This window comes from Ptiloglossa arizonensis, chromosome 5 (genome assembly GCF_051014685.1).
Source record: "Ptiloglossa arizonensis isolate GNS036 chromosome 5, iyPtiAriz1_principal, whole genome shotgun sequence".
Classification (NCBI taxonomy): Eukaryota; Metazoa; Arthropoda; class Insecta; order Hymenoptera; family Colletidae; genus Ptiloglossa; species Ptiloglossa arizonensis.
Window position 1 is genome coordinate 22,327,032 of NC_135052.1, and position 19,747 is coordinate 22,346,778.

The window sequence follows — 19,747 nt, forward strand, 5'->3', positions numbered from 1 at the left end:
CGGTTTGACGCCTAACACTGTCTCTAACGGCATTCCTCAATCGTGTTACATAATTTCTGTTATGCACGCCACCAACGAATTACAGATTCCCATTTCGCAAGCGATGCATTTGTGAAATCTTATTTCATCGCGTTTATCGATTTCTTTCTCCGTGACACTGAAATTCCAGTCGTGTTCTATTTGTATTATTTAGTCGAGGATGCATCTATGTTACGCAATTGCAAAAACAGGTGCACCGTAATACGTTACGAACTAATACAAACAACATCGCAAAGATAGTAGCTCGCATAATCAACATAATCGAATTACTTTTACTAAGAATAATCATCTCATTCGTTTTAGGTAATTTTTATTTATTGCTAAACCTTCGTAATTAACGACCACCTAGGGGTCAATCGATTCATGTGGGAGTTGGTAAATTACAGAGAGTCATTCGAAGGTCGGTGGACAAATTGATTTTTATTACATTAAAAGCAACGATAAACATAAGACATAATAATTTGTATTAGCCAGGAAGTTTGCGAATCCCGGATCTCTCGTCCTATTTGTTCCAGTACCGTGGCATCGTGAGACGGCCCTGCCCGACATAACGCGTCGATTGGCTGAACGGCTGGGCCCACGTGACCTTCTGTCAACAAACGTGCTTGCGCTGTGCACTCGCCGTTGTGCGGGAAGAGAGGACCAAACTCCCGCCACTACCACCGCCGTAACCAGTAGCGCGGCTCAGCTGTTTCTGTTTACTAAACAAAGGAGCCAGAAATCAGTTCAACGGTGGACGGCGAGCGGCACGTTCGTGTGTCCGTACGCGACACCACTCCCTTCCTAACCCCCTTCGACAACCGACAGACCGATCTCGGGTACATGAACGCGGCAATAAATCGTGAGTGCATCTAACCAGGATACTCTTCGTAACCTCCTCGATCGCCGATCCACACAGGATACTGGGAGAAATATCGCAGGATAGAGAACGAAATAAGACGAAAAAACAGTAAGTACTCACCTGCAACATCGTGTCCCGAAATGCATGCTCGTATCTCTGTCGTCCAGACCATACGGGTAATCCTTGACCCGATTTCTTCGCGATATTCTTATACCCTCGTCTTAATTCTGTTCCCGTTCAGTCTTTCCAAACTTGTGCTCGATCGATCCGTCTAACTTGAGACGCAGAATCAACGTTCTTTCTTATCTCTCTGTTGCGAAATTCTGTACAGAACGTTACCATTGTAACATGGAACGAAATTCGCTACTCGAGAAATACCGGATCTGCGTGCACGTAGAGAAACGTAATTCTCGATGGTGTCAAAATCTTGATCCAGATGAAAAAGACGTTAATGCAATGCGATAGGTCTTTTCAAGGCTTTTCACGATAGGTAGAACGCTTTTAGTGTCTCGGTGGCACAGTCGGTTGCATTGACAGCAGTTTACTACGCGTTGTGCGTTCGAGCATTATATAATCGCTATCAGCTGTGCGCGCACGACAATCTACGCTTTTAGCAATATCTAAGGATGCTTTGACAGCTGGTAGCGTCGTATTTTCATTGCAACGCTGTTTCTTCGAGCCAGTACTATCTGATGCAATCGCTTTTATCTCACGTTCGTATCCTGAAATTCGCGTTAAAGAATCGTTTCTGATTTATCGACGGTGGGTGGGACTGACAATTTATTAGTCACGTATTTATAGGTGTCGTTTAGTCATAGTTCGCAAATTTAAACACCGTAGGTAATGACACTAGTAAATAAACCAGAAAAAGGCGGAACGAATCCATAAAATACTGTGCCACGGCAGCAGGTTAAGTAGATCACGAGATGTTGGTTTTTCCGAACGTGTTCATTACATTTCGGAATACATATCGTGAGGCGTCATAGTCGACCGATAATGGACCGTAAAAGAAGCTCGAACAAAGAGCCTCGGATCGTGAGAATTGCGTCGTTCTTTGTCTACTAACCTCAAGGCCAACACAATTAGAAAGAATTGTACTTTAACACATTTGTTCGGACATAAGGAAGCGCGATAATCACGCAGCTTTAAGTGCCATTTAGAATCGGAATTTCGTGCTTTCAATCATCGGATTACTAGCTCCTCGAATGGATTGTGATCAATTTTCTAGGTTAGTCCAGATTTTTACAGTTCATTCTGGTTGCAATTTCCGGGTGTAAACAGTGCTCGTTTCAAAAATATTTCATTGCCCTTCCTGATTGTTTCACATTATCGGGGAGATTAGATAAAATGTCTCTTGACATTACGTTATTATCGTCGCGTGTATTCGAGCGGGATTCATTGTTAAAACTCGCGCGGAAAAGTAAAAGTTTCGCGGGTGATCGTTGCACGAAGAACACCGTTTATCGGAAATCTTTGTTTAGAGGGGTTCCATTGGCGTCGACCGAACGCTTACGGAAGATGTGGATTATGTAAACGTAGAGCGATTTGACTCCGGGAATAACGCTTCTGCAACGTTGATAGTATAGTGAGGGTGTTTCGCTAAAAATACCCGTGTAAATAAATTATTTGAAAGCAAGGGACGGTTACAACGTCCCTTGTCCTGCAATTGTTTACAAAGACCAAGTGCCAACTGTTCAGGTATATTTTCGAATATTACTGGTTGCCAATCGCACCCAAGATGTATTATCTAAATATCCGTGTATTCGAATTCTTGTCCGCGTTAATATAAACGTTACGGATAGTTTAGAAAAGAACTTATGAAAAGCGATTTTTGGGAGTACTCGTTTCTTTTTCATACACGATTCGAAGCGAACTTCGTAACGGACCAAAAAATTGTTCGTCGCGGGTAAAACTGATCGATCTCTATGAAACGATTTGTCGGACAGATCGAGACGCTACGCTCGCGTTAAATCATCGATCTGTGACGTACGAGTGAAGTATCGTCAGTTCCGATGGGAGAGTCTCGGTACCGATGAAACATGCACCGTATTGTACAGTGAACGGTGTTCGACGAGTAGCTTTTGTTGGCTTTCACACAAACGTCGATATAATTGCCCGTGCACCGATGCGAGACACGCTCTTAAAAGCCGAGAAACGAACAAAGAATACGTACCATGCGCGCGCAACGTTTCCCAATCTCGCCGATCGCGTCCTCTGCTTTCGGACCGTATTCTCGTTAACCCGTCGACGCGATTCGCGAAAAGTCGTTAAGGCAACCAACGAGACGAGAATCCTCAACAGACTTCATGGACCTTTGAAAAGTAAAAGTGACGCTTAACGGTTACATTCTCTGGTTTCCTGGTCGACTTACTAGCTTTGGTGCAGCCTTGGATTACTTGAAACCTCGAAACCGTTCAACAGTAGTCACGTTGCATTGTGTTCCATTTGAGCACCGATTAGGCCGTGAACCGAGGATACGTATTGCGCGTCGTTAATCGAATTGACCCATTCTTACTTAAAATTGAAGAAATGGGTAAAACTTATAAATATTTAGATCTTAACACACTGTCAGGAATAAGAGTTGCCATATATTGCTAGAAAAATTAATTTACATGAACAAAATTAATTTATGCAAATTTATGCAAAATAAAGTATTCTGTATATGTTATTCATATGTTTTCAATATGAACCGTGTAAATGCATAATAATATCAGTAATCTAATTATTTAGTTAGAAGTTATATTTTGCGTATGATTGATCATACGTTCGGTATGAAAATGTGAAGTGACAGAGAAAAAGGTGGGATACGCTGATACGTATTCGACGCGGTCACCATAGGTTAGAAACGGATCTATGCGTGTATCGTAGATGAGATCGTGTGTGTCGTCGTTGAGGTGTAGCACTGTGAGTGCGTGGCAGATATATCTGTGCACGTGCACAATGCTCGAGAGTGAGCAGAGCGAACGGCAACCTTGGGCAAGCGAGTAATATTCCGAGACGGGAGAGCATTTGCGCAGCATACTCGAGGCAACGAGCTTTTGTCGATATTTCCTTCTACCGGTTGTGGGCTCTTCTGGCCACCAGGAAAAGATCACCATTGATTTTATCCTGTTAAGTCTTCCGAGTGAAACAAAGATCTACGAATCGCCGCGCCTTCGAAATAAGGAAACCGCGCGTTAAAGATTCCGATGTACTCTTTTTATTTCACGTCTGGTTAGAAAGTATCGTTTATCAGTTTTTGTTATTCTCCGGTCTATACCCGAACGAAAATCATTACGAGAAAATTATAGTAGAAAATGTTTCGCCGGTTCGGGAGAGTGGCCCAATCTTTTCTGCCTCATATCTCGCGATAACTTTCTAAGTCCTTGAGCTACGAGAGACCGAAGCGAACGCATTCTATTCGAAGAATCCAAAATCTCGTGTATCACGATTTCCGCGATTTTCTGTATTTGTTGTACCGCATGTACTATTTTCTGTTTTCATTGTGTCGAGTTAGATGAAAGGTCCCCTCGAAATAATTTGTATTTTCTTGTTCGAAAAATTTTTCAAAATTGATAATATGAATCAGGAACGAACAAACTCTTTAGTGATTCTGAGAGTAATCTCTGGACATAATTTATTCATTTCTTCTACGTGTCGACCTTAGACGAAGGTCTTCGTCAAGAATACTTAAATTGTTTCGTAAGTAAAAATGTAAACAATTACGGAATTTGTAGATTGTGAGTAAATTGTACTCACTGATTAGTATTATAAATTATATATTAGTAGTTATGTAAATAATTACTATACTGATAATGCAATTAGCTTGTATAGAGATTAATTTGAACATTTGTTGCATATAACTGTTTTTAACTTTTGTGTTATTTGCTTTAATTTTTAATTAGGAATAAATAGAATACTGTCATCTAGTACTAAGTATCTAATAATATCGAGACATTTGTACAAGATACACTGTAAAGCAACGATATAAATACTGTAAGGTGTTACAAATATTTTCTAGTGGAAAACTATAACAACATAAGGTATTATAAAAAAGATTACAAAAAATTATAGTGCACCGTAGACAAGGAATAAGCGTAACATAGTTATGTTTTGAGTTTACACACGTATACATAATCTAATAGTTGACATTTAATGCATTTTTAAAATAAAGTGTTAATATATTGGTTGTGTTTCTTGTCTTTTGAAAATGGTTTGAATTTCTTTTAAACCAGTGAGAAGACTTTGTCAAATCCAATGATCTAAATGGCCGACAAAGGATCGTGAAGTATCAGGAGAGTAATATTTGTAAAAATATGTATTTCATAGAATCGGTCGTCCATATTTCTTCGATACGTGATAAGTACGTGTCTTTTCTCAAGACCAATCACTTGAATCTCTGGCTTCCCGACTGACCCAGTACGCGGCAGCTTCTGCCTGACATTTCGTAACCGTCACCACCAACGTATATTTAGATTCACGTCGCTACGGGTGGGAGCAACGCTTGGATTCGCGCCCTTACGGTGCTTTTACACTGTTGTCGTGGTACACAGTATTAAATCAGTGAGAAGAATGGACTCGAATTGGAATCCATTTCAATGGTTCTTGTTTTCAGTACGCCAGTAGAGGGAGACTCGTTCTTGTACCGGGGAAAAAAGGTTAAGCACTTTTGGTATCTTCCGCGCGGTTTGTCGCTGCAGTGTAAACACACCTTTAACGTCGCTAAACCACCGGAACTTGGTGAATCGTCAGCTGTTCGAGCCACGAGCGCACACTTGCTCGATTCTAACCTGTTAACTGCTTGTATCGCGTAAAGTGCACTAGAATACGGTGGTATTTTATTTACAACGATGAATATTAAAGACTCGCGAAGAGACCGATTCTACATCTGGTAACGACGTTCGAGTTTACCAGCGTGTCGTCTCTCTAGGAAAAAGAATTCCGAAGAAAGTTTTTTATGGATTATAATTTCGACGAAAGTACGAATTTCTCTCCCGTAATTGTATCTCGAGATAATCGAATCGACCGGTTTCTTTACTTAGTCGTACACAACCTCTTTTATTTAAATCACGTGAAGTATTATTACTCTATTTACAACATTGAGAAACGTTTTACTGTTACGCCGGAATGTAAAATTAATTTCTCGAACGCGATTCGATGGAACAGGATTCAAGTTGAAACTATCGCTGTTCTTTTTAATCGTTTCCTCGGTGAACTGGTTTCCGTTCGAATCTCCGTTTCAATTTGCACAGTTGAATTTACGCCCGCGAATGTTTTCCACGTAAAATCACCGCTCGAGGAGAAAGTAGCGTGCTCGCGTTTAGCATTGTTACTTCGTTCGATGCTAGAACAGTTAACAAACATTGCGGGCACGTGATGCAACGTACACGCGTTGTATAATTTCATTAGGATAATTGTGTATATTCCCTGTCAGCTCGAAACGCGTATTTGCATCCCGTTATGCCTTTTCTTGTCCCTTTGTTCGTTACAATTGCACCTTGACAATATATACCCACCTGCGGATTGCAAATTGTTGATTCGGTACACGTTTCATTCCCAGCCTGAAAGTTCCATATCCTAAAAGTCCGGTTTCTAGTTTTCAGCTTCCAAGTCGACCAAGTTTGTTGTTCCTGATCCACTACTTTCCTCCCCTCCTCAACCGGAACGGAATCACCGCGAAGGACCTTCCGTATTTCTACGCCACCCGGTATCCAGTGACTAATCCAGTCGACCTGTCATCGCGATTCCAACGCGTTGATAGCCATGGCTATACCGAAGTCTTCCCTTCGAGTTTTCGAGTAATGTGATTTGCCTGTAGGACACCTCGAATACCTCAAGATCCAACGAAACAGTTAGGTTATCTCTCCTTCAAGTTTGTTAAACCTCGCTGTATATTCTACGCTTCGAGCAACGTTTCGAGCGATTCAATCTTAACCCTTTCGGTGCCAGGGGCACTCCGTGACAAATTGCTCGCCAGTCACATCGGTCCGTAGATAAAATTCGTTCCAATCGTGAACCCAGTGGCACATTCGGTTATCTGGCGTCTTCCAGGCCAGTGTTCTCCAATGTAGAGGGCGCGAGCACTTGATCGCGAAAATAATAATCTAATGTAGAAAAATGTGAAGAACATAAATATTTATTTGTATCAATGCATTTATCATCGGAGTTTAACAACTTTGGAGTATATTTTTTTGGTGTCGTTTTAATCTTTTCAAGAATCAATTTTTTTTTTTATAAAATAATTGGATTAAAATTTTAATAAATATTGACTCGTGACATCAACCTTATAACCATTTTGTCGTATTATATTATTAGGGAAATTTAATTACAAATGTTTATTCACATTCGTAGCGGTTACCTTTACGTTACAGTATTTAAAATAAGATAAAAACTAAACATACATAGGTGTGCGACTACCCCTGAAAAGGTTAAACATACCACTTATCTCGTTTAACCTATTTATGCTTTGCGTTCTATAATATATATAGCCCATTTTAAAAAAATATTTTTTCTATTAATACAAAATTGTTTTTTGATAAATTAATCGGTATTGCGATACATACATTCAAGGTTTGTTAGTCTTATTTCATATTATTATCAAACTTTCAAAAATATTAAAAATAGTATACAAGTATGTTTTTCGAAATTTCCATGATTTTCTTCTTTTCTATCACAAAATGAAACGAATCATGAGGGTTCAGTCGATCAATGCTTTACCTGCGGCGAGAGCTCATAGACGTTCAGCAAATATGTTCAATGAACGTGACACGTTCAAATCCTGGCACCAAAAGAGTTAATCCTATGCACTCGAAGCTTTTTCGTTATGGAAAACTAGTAACGTGACGAAATCTTTCAAACCAACGGTAAAAATAAATTATACGATTACTTTGGAATGTAATACTTTTAATTCAATACTTCATGTACGTTTACATTTTAGAAAGCGGTACTTGAATTTTTAGCTACGAAATTTTGCCAAATTAGAAATATAACATCAAAGATGAGGTAGGTCGTTCGAGTGTGTCTCCACGAGTGCAAAAATAAATGATATGATTACTTTGGAGTGCAATACTTTTAATTAAATATTTTATATACTTTTACATTTTAGAAAATGGTACTTGAATCTTTAGCTACGAAATTTTCCTGAATTAAAAATATAACGTCAAAGATGAGGTAGGTCGTTCGAGTGTAGCCCCACGAGTGCAAAGTGTTAGAGCTCCTAGAAAGCGGCTATTCGGTTTATCAGGCTGACTGTATCGGCGATCGCAGTGCCCTCTGCGATCAGAGTTGCTCGACGTTCTAGCACCGCGTGATGGAAAACACCGCCGTACGAAGAATCGCGCGAATGGAATGCGGTAGTTTCTACTTGAAAAATTCGAGAGAGAGAGAAAGAGAAAAGAAAAGAAAAGCGCGGCAGCGCAACGAGCCACGACGGGACGAACGATTACAGCATATCCCGAGAGCAATGGGGGAGTAACGTTGCGTCAATTTGGCGGAGATCCGAGAAAAGGCAGCGAGCGAAGAAGAACGCGTCCACGAGCGTTGGACACGAGCCAACCCCGTGTCGTTTCCGTTTACATGAAACTTTGAGCTACACATACGTCACGATGGTATACAAGCTGTCCTGCTAAAAACAGGCCACCTCGATATATTCGCTGTGTTAATCCACCAAGGACCGTTTTAAAGAAAAGTGTATATTTAACAATTTTTCGCTAACTTTAAACTTAGAGATGCAAGTGTTTTCTTCAACAAATTATATAATATCGTTTCAAATAGTAAGATGTTTTTTTAAACGTTTCGTTCGAGGAACGAAGGTGTTAGGAGTAGAGAAAAAGAGAATGGATTTTATTATATTCTTTACTCGCGTTTGGGATCGAAAGTATTGAGGTTATATCTGTGCTGAAATTGATAATTTTCGAGATGTCCAGCTAGTAAAGAATTAGAATTGTAGAGTGGAAGTACTACGGTTAAACAGATGGGACGTTTCCATAATTAGATGCTGCATGCCAGTGCCAATAACCCTAGAAAAGAGCATTGTACCATCGGTGAGACATGAAATGTTTAGCATTGTTTTCTTGTTAAACATTTCTTTGTATCTTTTTAATGGTTCGTAAATATTTTGCACACTCTCTCTCTCTTTCTCTCTCTCTCTCTTTCTCTTTTATAATTATAAAACTACTACACAATTTGGCACTTGGTTTATCTTTGGTAAACTTACATTTTACAGTTGTAACGTTTAAAGTGCTACGTCGAGTGTTACGTGCACCCGGCGCAAGAAAAAGGGAAAAGAACGTGAACCGTTCAGCGTGTTTGTGGTGGTATGGGTAGGTTTGACCGCTACGGTCACATTGCTTCGGATGTAAACAAACAGCAGACACTGTTTTGACGCTGCCTTGGAAGCTGAACATCTCCAAGACAATTAGTTTTAGGACAAAGGGACCGTAATACTTTTATCTTGAAGGTGCATTGTTCTAGGAAATTTTCCAACAAAAAAACCGGATATTACGTTTAAATAAATAAATAAATTCATCTTTAAATCCGACTATATCAATATCTACGACGAAATTATCATAATCGTTTATGTCGTAGTACTTCCTTGAACAATGATTTTTCTTGTTATTTAAAATGATATACAGGTTGTCTAGCAAAATGTAGAATTGTAAATTTGTTCGCTAAAATCAGTGTTTCCGTTTCATCCATTACTCTTGCAAGTGAACACCGATTTGGCTAATGCGTCTGTCCGTTGCTCATTATTTACACTTGTGTTAGTGTTTGTAAACATTGACTGGTGGTGTGGTTTCAACTGGTACTAACTAGTCAGAAGACGCTAAGATCGACGGATAACATACCATCGTCGGTGTTTATATACACTAATGCAAATAAAAATAACGAGTACGCAATCGGATGCACGCGTTATCCAAGTTGTACTCGATCGCCAATAATTTACTAATTCCCCAAAAATGGTCAACATCAATTTTCTCGAAAACGATACCTCGTACGGAAAAAGTGTATTGCACATTTTTGTTCAATCTTTCCGCAATTCTTTAAAATTGCACTTTCAATTTTACAATTTACCTGAATACGGAATTACAAGAGCGTTGCTTAGTTTTCGAACAGTATTCGAAAATTCGTGTATTCAAATAATATTCAAATTTTCAAATTTAACAGTCTCACTTCTAATTTGTAACAAAGACGGACAAAATTTCATTTCTCAATTCAAATTCAAAATTTTTATTCGACAAGTAACGAACAAACTTCTTTTACATCAAATTTTCACAATATCTGCTTTATAAGTGAATTAACCATCACGAGTAGAATCGAGGACTTATCTATCATTCACCGAGTTTTAAGATGGTACGTTCTCAGTGGAACACCCTGTATAGCGCAGTGTCTCGCGCTTTCTAACTCGCAGGCAATTTTGTATCATTGTGTTGCGCGGAAGACACGGTGTATGTTCTTTTTTTTTTTTTTCGAACATCGATCTTCGAGGTCGGGGACGTGCAACAGTTTCATCCCCTTGGAAAATCGCACGAGCGAAATGAGAGGAGGAGCGTTAGGGTAACCGCGCGATCCGCTCGAGACGCGGTGAGGAGCGGACGGAACGACATAATAGCCGTTGCATTACTCCCTGGCTCCCCTACGTAATCGCGATATCGGTTCAACGGCCATGCGAAATTAACTTTCTCCGGTGCGCGGCTCTGCCAACGAGAAGCCGCGCGCGGCTTTGCGTTGTACTAGCCGCGTAGAGATGTTCTCAAAGCTCGTCGCGTCGCTGTTTTGCGTCGCAGCTGGAACTCGAACTAGGGTTACGATGGTTCGGTCTTCGTACGTTCGAACGCTTCGGTGATTCAAATATAATTTGTATACTACTCGAGTATCGTGATTATCTATATATTCGTAGTACAATTTAGATGTTTTATCAACGATATTCCGTAGAATACTTCTATTTCGATAGAGTAATTGTATTTTTTACATTTTTCGACCGTCGGCAGCTCTTCTCTCACTATAAATCTAGGAAAGAACAGTAATAATAGGGAATGGTTATATTATACTCGAATGATTATATTTGAATAGACAAATTGGTATGTTTGAATACTCGAATAAGTGTATCTGAATAGTCAAATGGGTATCTTTGAATAGTTGAGTAATTATATTTGAACACTCGAATGATTCTAATTGAATACTCAAAGAAGTGTATTTAACCGCCCGAATAATTACACTTGAATACTTATACTTGAATACTTGAATACTCGAATACTTATACTCGAATACTTATACTTGAATACTCGAATACTTATACTTGAATACTCGAATACGTATACTTGAATACTCGAATACTTATACTTGAATACTCGAATACTTATACTTGAATACTCGAATACTTATACTTGAATACTCGAACACTTATACTTGAATACTCGAATACTCAAACACTTCTATTTGAATACTCGAATACTTATACTTGAATACTCGAATATTTATACTTGAATACCCGAATACTCAAATACTCGTATTTGATTGAATACTTGTACTTGACTACTCGAATACTTATATCTGAATACCCAAATACTCGTACTTGACTACTTGAACAATAGACACTCGAACGCTGAAATATTCGATTCCGTTACTCGCAATTCGGTCACTTCTCCAGCCAATGGAAATGTCGGATCGCGTCCGGTAATTTTTCCCTCGGTCGTCGCGCTCGCAGCGCTCTCTCCGGGGAACGATCTTACGTTCTTCCGCCTGTAGCAACCGTTTCAAACGTCCCACGAGTTGCTCGACAGTCGCCGTCGCATTGTTACAGATTGTCGGGTTCACCCGGCACGCTCACCGTAACCCGTGCAAAATCACACGACCGTCCAGACACGATCGAAAGGAACACGAGAAACACATTTCGTTCCACGGGACAAAAGAAAGGAAACATGTCCGGAGAAGTTCGCGTATTGGCGAATCGCGTGGGTGAGGCTCGTTCGTTCGCGGGATAGTTTTCCAGCGACGACCGAGGATACCGGTACCGGTTTTCCGTTGCGGCAAAAAGACAATGCTACGACCTTAGCGGATATGGTCAGACCGGGTACTCCTCGAGGATGCCCGGTCCGCCGCCATCGGTGGTTTTTTTTTTCTCGCTTCTGCCCCTATCTTTCTTTCTCCGACGTCGATAGCCACCTTGTGCAGCGTCGGCGTACCCTTTGTCCGTTAAACGTCAGACGCTCGCCGGTCCATCACACTTTGTTGATCATCCTTCCAACGAAGATAAATATAAAACCGAATGATCAAATGCGCGGCTTTTAACAACCGCAGCTCGATTCTCGCAAAGAACGTTCCGATCACAAATTTAGATCTAGCTCGGTGCTGCGATGGAAATAAAAAGTAACGTTATTTTAACCTAATTTTTTGAACGCGCGGGAGAGAATTTTCTTCGGATACTATTCGTTACGTTGTGCTTGGAACCGAACGTTGTTTTAATGTAAATATAGAGACACGTGTTGGCGGAAAGAACTTTTTTTCAATACTCTTCGTTACGGTAATATTAAAATCAAACGTTACTTTTGTATAAATATAAGGACACGTGTAGGCAAAAAGAACTATTTTTCAATTTTTTTTTGTTATGATAATATTATTTTTATATAAATATAGAGACATGTGTAACTAAAAAGAACTTTTTTTCAATCCTCTTTGTTACGTTAGTATTAAAATCAAAGTAACGTTATTTTTATATAAATATAAAGACGTATGTAGGCAAAAAGAATTTTTGTTCAGTTCTCTTCATTACGGTAATATTAAAATCAAACGTTATTTTTATATAAATATATAAAGTCATGTGTAAATAAAAAGAACTTTTTTTCAATCCTCTTCGTTACGGTAATATTAAAATCAAACGTTATTTTGATGTAAAGTATAGAGACATATGTAGGCAAAAAGAATTTTTTCTCAGTCCTCTTCGTTATGGTAGTTTTAAAACCAAATGTTCTTTTAATGTAAAATAGAAAGACAGGTCTAGTTAAAAGGAACCTTATTTCAGTCCTCTTCGTTATGGTAGTTTTAAAACCAAACGTTCTTTTAACGTAAAATAGAAAGACACGTCTAGTCAAAAAGAACTTTTTTTCAATCCTCTTCGTTACGGTAGAATTAAAGGGACGAGTTATTTTAACGCAAAGTATGAAAGTAGGTGTAAGTAAAAAGAACCTTTTTTCGCATCCACTTCGGTCCGGTAGAATTAAAGGGAAACGTTATTTCGACGTAAAATATGAAAGTGGTTGTAGGAGAAAAGAATTTTTTTTATATGTGTCGTGGATTCAAACGCGATGAAAGCCAAGTAGAAAAATTTACGCGAACTTGTCCTTAATATTTCATAACTTCTTCAATTTTTAACGAGACGTTCAACTAACCAGCTGTCTCTGTTATAAATATTAGGTTATTCGAAAAGTAATTTTTCCAAAATTGAGAATATATAATTTAATAAAATGTTTACACATTCTAAAGAAATCGTGTTTCATCTTTACCAAAAAAAAAAAAAAAAAACGAAACAACTTTCCGAACAACCTAATAATTTTTATTCCCAGCAGAGTTCCCGATAAGAGTAGTCACGTTTCGAGTTGCAAGCACTGATATCGTTATCTTTTTACCGAGAAAGTAAACAAATAATAGTTGCTCACGGTCAGAGAGGTCTAGGTTAGAATCGGTATCAATCTACGTCTCTATAAGGAGTCTCTGGCTAAACGGTTAAGATAAAGCGCATATCAAGATGGCGGCAAGTAATTCTAACACGAAGTAGTCGGATATCCTAAACGTGTCGGTGAGCTAATGGAAGTTGCACGGAAGCTCAACTCTTCTATCGGGAAACTTTCCTCGAAGACGATGTCCTGCTAAAAATACATTTAGTTCGAGAACTTGATCCCTCTTAGTTAATAGAATTAATCTGAGACGAAACAGATTCGAACACCTGCGATCAAAACGCAAGAGGTTATAGGAGGAAATTCACGATGGTTCACACTCTGCTGAGGATTCGAAGATATAAATCTTTTGTACCAACATTCAACGAGTACGAGTTCTCTTGTCATCCCTTGGGATTAATTTTTCTTTGGATGGCACTTGCAAAAGTGCGTTGTTTCGAGGCTTGAGTTTTGAGTCGTGTTCGAAGACAAAAGGAACAAGTGACCCAAGAACAAATCGGTTATAAGAAAATTGTAAATAGGGGATCAATATTTTTCTTCGAAATTTTGAGTCATGTTCGAAGATGAAGCGAACAAATGTCCTGAGAACAAATCGGTTATAAGTAAATTGTAAATAGAGGATCAACGTTTAAAACAGAATGCAATAATATCGTAAAGGACATTTTTTTTTCATTTACAAAATAAATTCCGTGAACGAGAACTTTATAGATTATTGGAAAATACACAAGCAGAAATTCGTGAAAGCTTCAACGCATTTTAGTCCCTATCCTTGAAGGTTCCTCGTTAATAATTGTACTGATTGGGGACTTGACTCGAGGAGGATAGTTTAAATCCTTTGAATTTTCATTTGTAGAAGCATCTCGAGTTTCTCGTTTGTGATATTATTGATAAACCACTGTAGAAGTACAATAGTCCCTCGATATAAGTATTCGAAGAACGATAAAAATTTTAACTTTTATATTTTTCAATGTATTTTCACTAGTGTATCGACAAGTGGATTGGTGTACTTCGAACGTACATTTAATTATACGTTATTTGAATTATTTACGCAAAAGAAAACACTCGTGGAAATATATTGAAAAATGTAAAAGTTTCAAATTTATTTATTAGTATATTTTTGCAAGAATTCAATGTAGTTAGAGTCGTTAAAGTGAGTTTTTCACTCTCTTAAAAATTCAAACGATTGCAATCAACATAAAAACAGCGTAATTTTCAATGATTTCAATTAAAAGTAAACCATTATGGGAAAGGCTTTTTTTTCTATTTTAAGAATTCAGTCGATCGAAGTCTACTATTATTGAGACAAAAAAAAAGTAATTTTGAACGATTTTAAATCAAAGTGTTTCGTTCATATACCTCAGATGCAAAAGTTTTCATTATTTGAAGAAGCGGGGCGTGGGGGGCTTTTTTTTAAAATTCGGTCGATCGGAGTCACCATAGAAACGAAACATAATTTTGAATGTATTTCGTTTACATATATTTACCATTCCAAATTATGTTTCCTTTATGTATAAACCATTCAAAATTGTGTTTCCTTTATGTATAAACCATTCAAAATTGTGTTTCCTTTATGTATAAACCATTCAAAATTGTGTTTCCTTTATGTATAAACCATTCAAAATTATGTTTCTTTTATATATGTACAAACCATTCAAAATTATGTTTCTTTTATATATGTATAAACCATTTAAAATTATATTTCTTTTATATATGTATAAACCATTCAAAATTATGTTTCGCTTTTATATATATAAATTATTCAAAATTATGATTTCTTTATACATACACATGTAAACTACTCAAAATTGTTTTATCGTTATATATATAAACCATCCAAAATTATGTTTCATTTATATATGTTTCATATATATATACAAACCACTCAAAATTGTTTTATCGTTATATATATAAACCATCCAAAATTATGTATCATTTATATATATATACAAACCACTCAAAATTATATTTCGTTTTTATATGTATAAAGCATCCAAAATTAGGTTTCATTTATATATATATATATATATAAATATTCACAATATATATATATATATATATATATATATATATATATATATATATATATATATACACACAAACCACTCAAAATTATATTTCGTTCTTATATGTATAAACCATCCAAAATTATGTTTCATTTATATATATGTACAAACCACTGAAAATTATATTTCGTTCTTATATGTATAAACCGTTCAAAATTATGTATGGTTTTCTTCTCCGTAGGTAGAAATAGTCTCCGATGGTACGAGGAGCGAGCCCCGTTCACAAAGTTCCGCAAACCAGTGCCTTAATAACCTCGGTTGTCTCGTTTCAGAATGCAGTAAACATGCCGTCGTTGCTGGAAGCGCTGGAGCTGAAGTACGGCGGTTCAACGACCGAGTGCTCCCTCACCGACGAGGAGACTGAGTCGAGTTCACCGAAGGCCGCCCTCTCTGTCAGCATTTTCATCCCGAAGAAGTCGCCGCGTCACACGGTCCCGGCACTGCTCGTTCTCCAGGACTGCGACATCGAGTCGGCCGGGAACGACGCGGAGAAGCTGCGCAACAAATGCAAAAACGTCGAGGAGCTGGACCTCGCGCAGAACAAGCTCTCCCAATGGACCGAGGTGTTCGAGATACTGCACCACATGCCGAAGATCAAGTTTCTCAATCTGAGCTTCAATTGTCTGGCGGAGGTACTCGAGATCAGACACGGTAGCTACGATCACCTTAAGAACCTGGTCTTGAACGGTACCAGGGTGTCCTGGTCCACGGTGCAGGGTCTGGTACGGTTGCTACGCAACCTGGAGGAGCTGCATCTCTCGTTGAACGAGTACAAAACGGTCGATCTCGAGCACCAGAAGTCAGAGAACGGGAACGACTCGGTGAAGAAGCTACACTTCACCGGGAACCCCGTCGAGGTCTGGAACGAGATATCCAAGTTGGGTTACGTGTTCCCCAATCTGGAGAGTCTGGTGTTGGCCGAGTGTCCGCTCAGATCGCTCGCGTTGGTCGACAATAGAAACTCGAACGACGACGAGACGACTACGTGCACGGGCAAGGATCAGGAGAACCTCACCGAGGACAACGAGAACATGAACAACATGGACGCGGACGAGAGCGTCGTATCGGTTGACGAGAAGGGGAACAGGATATACGACGAGGGCAAGGTCACCTACGACAGGTCCGAATCCGAATCCGAGTCCAGCGGGACCAGCGTCAGGTCCTCCCACGATCCTTTCAGGAAGCTCAGATTTCTAAACGTGAACGGCACTCTGCTGTCCACCTGGGACGACGTCGAGAGGCTGGCCAGGTTTCCGGTACTCAAGTCGTTGAGGATTCAGGGATGCCCTCTTTTCGAGGTGAAAGACCATTTTATGAAAGATTCTTTACCGATGACTATACCCCTCGTCTCTTCTCGCGCCCCTCTGGGTTCGTATCTCGGCTCGAGGAACGGACAAGCTTTAGAATCTTTTGCCAAAATTATTATACGCGCTTGGTGAATCGAAATTTCTCGAAATACTGAAAATATATTCCTTTTTCTGTAATTTACTGTATCTGTAACAATGGTCTCTCTAGATGAAAGATCATTGTGTGAAATTCAATTGAAATCAGTTTTTGAATTTGTATTTCGGGCCAAAGAATGGACAATCTTTAGAATGTTTTGTGAAAAATTATTATACGCGCTTGGTGAATCGAAATTTCTCGAGATACTGAAAATATATTCCTTTTTCTGTAATTTACTGTATCTGTAACAATGGTCTCTCTAGGTGAAAGATCATTGGGTGAAATTCAATTGAAATCAGTTTTTGAATTTGTATTTCGGGCCAAAGAATAGACAATCTTTAGAATTTTTTGTGAGAAATTTTATGAGTGCTTGTTGAATCGAAACTTGTCGAGATACTAAAAATATATTCCTTTTTTTTGTAAATTATTATAACAGTAGATAGTCTCTTGAGACGAAAGACCATTTTATGAAATTCAGTTCAAATTATTTTTTAATTTTGTATCTCGGTTCGAAGAATATACAATTAAGATTTTTTGTAAAAAATATTATATATAAAATATTTCTTTTTCTGTAATTTATTATAACAGTGATTACAGAAAGACCATTTTATGAAATTTAGTTCAAATTTAGTTTTTGAATTCGTATCTCGGATCAAAGAAAGAGCAATCTTTAGGATTGTTTGTAAAATAGAAAAAAAAAACCGTACGCGTTTATCCAATTAAAATTTTTTGAGATGCATATTTTTTTTACAACAATACACAGGAATAATTAATAACCGTGATCGCGTCGTGTACAATAATAAGAAAATTATAAACAGATTGTCAATTTACACGAGCGTAGCTTTCGTCTAAACTGGTACAAAGGGATTTTGTTATTATTTTTGCATTAGAAAGAAGATTCTGACACGATTGTGAACATTGCGCGGTTTTCTAAATTTCATTGCGAAAGATGAAACGGTACGCACAATTCAGATGGACGGGCACGATAATTTCGTGGCTCGGTGTACACGAATAGAAAAGAAATAAGGCAAGAAGTATATCGACTGCGTAAGAGGTGAGGTGCAGCCAAGATGTTGTTATCAAAATCTGTGACCCCGTTTCCCTCTTATGAGCACCCCGTATAAATCAAATCGTAAGATAAAAATTAACAGACCGAAGGATAGTTTATTACTGGTTATTTGTAGTAGGTTGTAGCAACTCGCCTCGTTTTCGAGAGTCGATCGTGTTCAGATGCACTTGTGATGATTTAGCACTCCATGCGCCCTCTCGGTTCGATGAGTTGTTCTATTCTGGGAAGGACGATTGTGTGGTCAAGCAACGATTTCTGCGAGCGAAATTTCAAACGGTCGGTTAACGAGAACATTTGACGAAACCAATAAAAGGAATGTTGCTGAGCCGCGAAACCGTTACGACAGGTTGATCTATTATAGTGTGTGCCACTGGACCCGTTCGTTTTAGCCGCACCTAAGGAAAATCTTGGCACGAAATCAACCGAAAGAACGAATTTGTGTGCTCGTAACTTTCGAAAACAAGCTCCTCCCGCTGACGCGTTGCTCGATCGAGATCGTCACGTAATCCGTTCCGACTAGACTTCAGTTGCATCGAAAATCCAGTCGAGAATTTATCGAGTTCTAATTTTTAGTACGAGCCCTTTGGCGATGCCAGAATCTGGATAAATTACGTCCAGAGTGCGTAGGACATACGCACGGTATTGTTTCCTCGATAATTCCGAGCGGCCAAAATATTTGGCGCAGACTTAGTAGTATATGAGTTAAGGGGGAACACCTTTTCGGGCGAATAGAGTGGCAATGTTTTGGAATTGTTTTCAGTCCATACGGGATGTATAACGTAAATTTTGTGTTTATGGATTGAAAGTATACACTTTGAACTATATCTTAGCCAATTTTCAATAAAGAATGATTATTCGTTAAGAAGATATAAATGTTTTCGTAACACGCTAACTGAATCACGGTGGTGTGGATTTTTCTGATTTTAATAGTTGGAATTCAGTAAAAATAGAATTTTTAGAAAATAGATGAATGTTTGCAATTTTTTTTAATTGTATTGGTGGTGTTCCCTCTTAAAAGTTCAACTGTGCGGTTACTTTAATATTCAAGAGCGTAACCTTCTTTTCTCGGTGCCTTCTTATAGATCTAAAAATCGTTCGTAATTTTCAAAAAATTTGCAACGAACTAAAACATCAATCAAGTGGTTAATCATTAGTTAATAAGTATTATTAACATTATTAGTGATATTATAAGGTACTGCTATTATTATTAAGATACCAATTACATCAATACTAATATTGGTTTAAGAGATCAATTCAAGGATTACAAACACGAATGACGAAATATTAATAATTATAATAATTTTAAAATGCACACACAGGAACACAAAGTTTGGAATTTAATTGTACGATAAAAAGAAAGTGACGAATGTGAACGCGTCAGATAAACATTAGAAATCTGATATGCTGTGTAAAAAGAAGTAAAAATAATAATACGTATGATATGATAGCCTTCAGCGACCAAAATATTTGGCGCACACTTAAATGGTCAAGAATTCCACTATGTCGTTGCCATTGTGTTCAAAAATTTCTTGCATCAATATCCTGCTATAGATCTTAAATCACTTGCAATATAAAAGAAACTTGCAACGGTTGAACGCATCAATTGGACCATTAAATTGTTACATCACAATTATTATTATAA

At 38.2% G+C, this 19,747-nt stretch overlaps 1 protein-coding gene and 1 long non-coding RNA gene across 8 annotated transcripts in view; one reads left to right on the forward strand and one right to left on the reverse strand.

Annotated features, from left to right (window-relative positions):
• Nucleotides 1-439: 439 nt before the first annotated feature.
• Nucleotides 440-3,188, reverse strand: LOC143147450 (uncharacterized). The gene is made up of 4 exons (XR_012992263.1): nucleotides 3,184-3,188; nucleotides 3,054-3,094; nucleotides 1,001-1,602; nucleotides 440-740 (listed from the first exon to the last, which is right to left on the reverse strand). It is a non-coding gene; the product is annotated as an uncharacterized LOC143147450 (long non-coding RNA).
• Nucleotides 591-19,747, forward strand: part of Mlt (tubulin folding cofactor E like protein mlt) — a 28,225-nt gene continuing 9,068 nt past the window's right edge. Inside the window, exons 1-3 of one of the 7 annotated variants that reach the window (XM_076311031.1) lie at nucleotides 622-988; nucleotides 6,456-6,715; nucleotides 15,866-16,891. In XM_076311031.1, the coding sequence (XP_076167146.1) occupies nucleotides 15,878-16,891 (1,014 nt within the window). In that variant the 5' untranslated portion in view covers nucleotides 622-988; nucleotides 6,456-6,715; nucleotides 15,866-15,877. Of the gene's footprint in view, nucleotides 989-1,961; nucleotides 2,109-6,455; nucleotides 6,716-15,865; nucleotides 16,892-19,747 lie in introns of those variants that run through there. The other 6 variants (XM_076311030.1, XM_076311029.1, XR_012992007.1 and 3 more) reach the window with 6 other exon arrangements.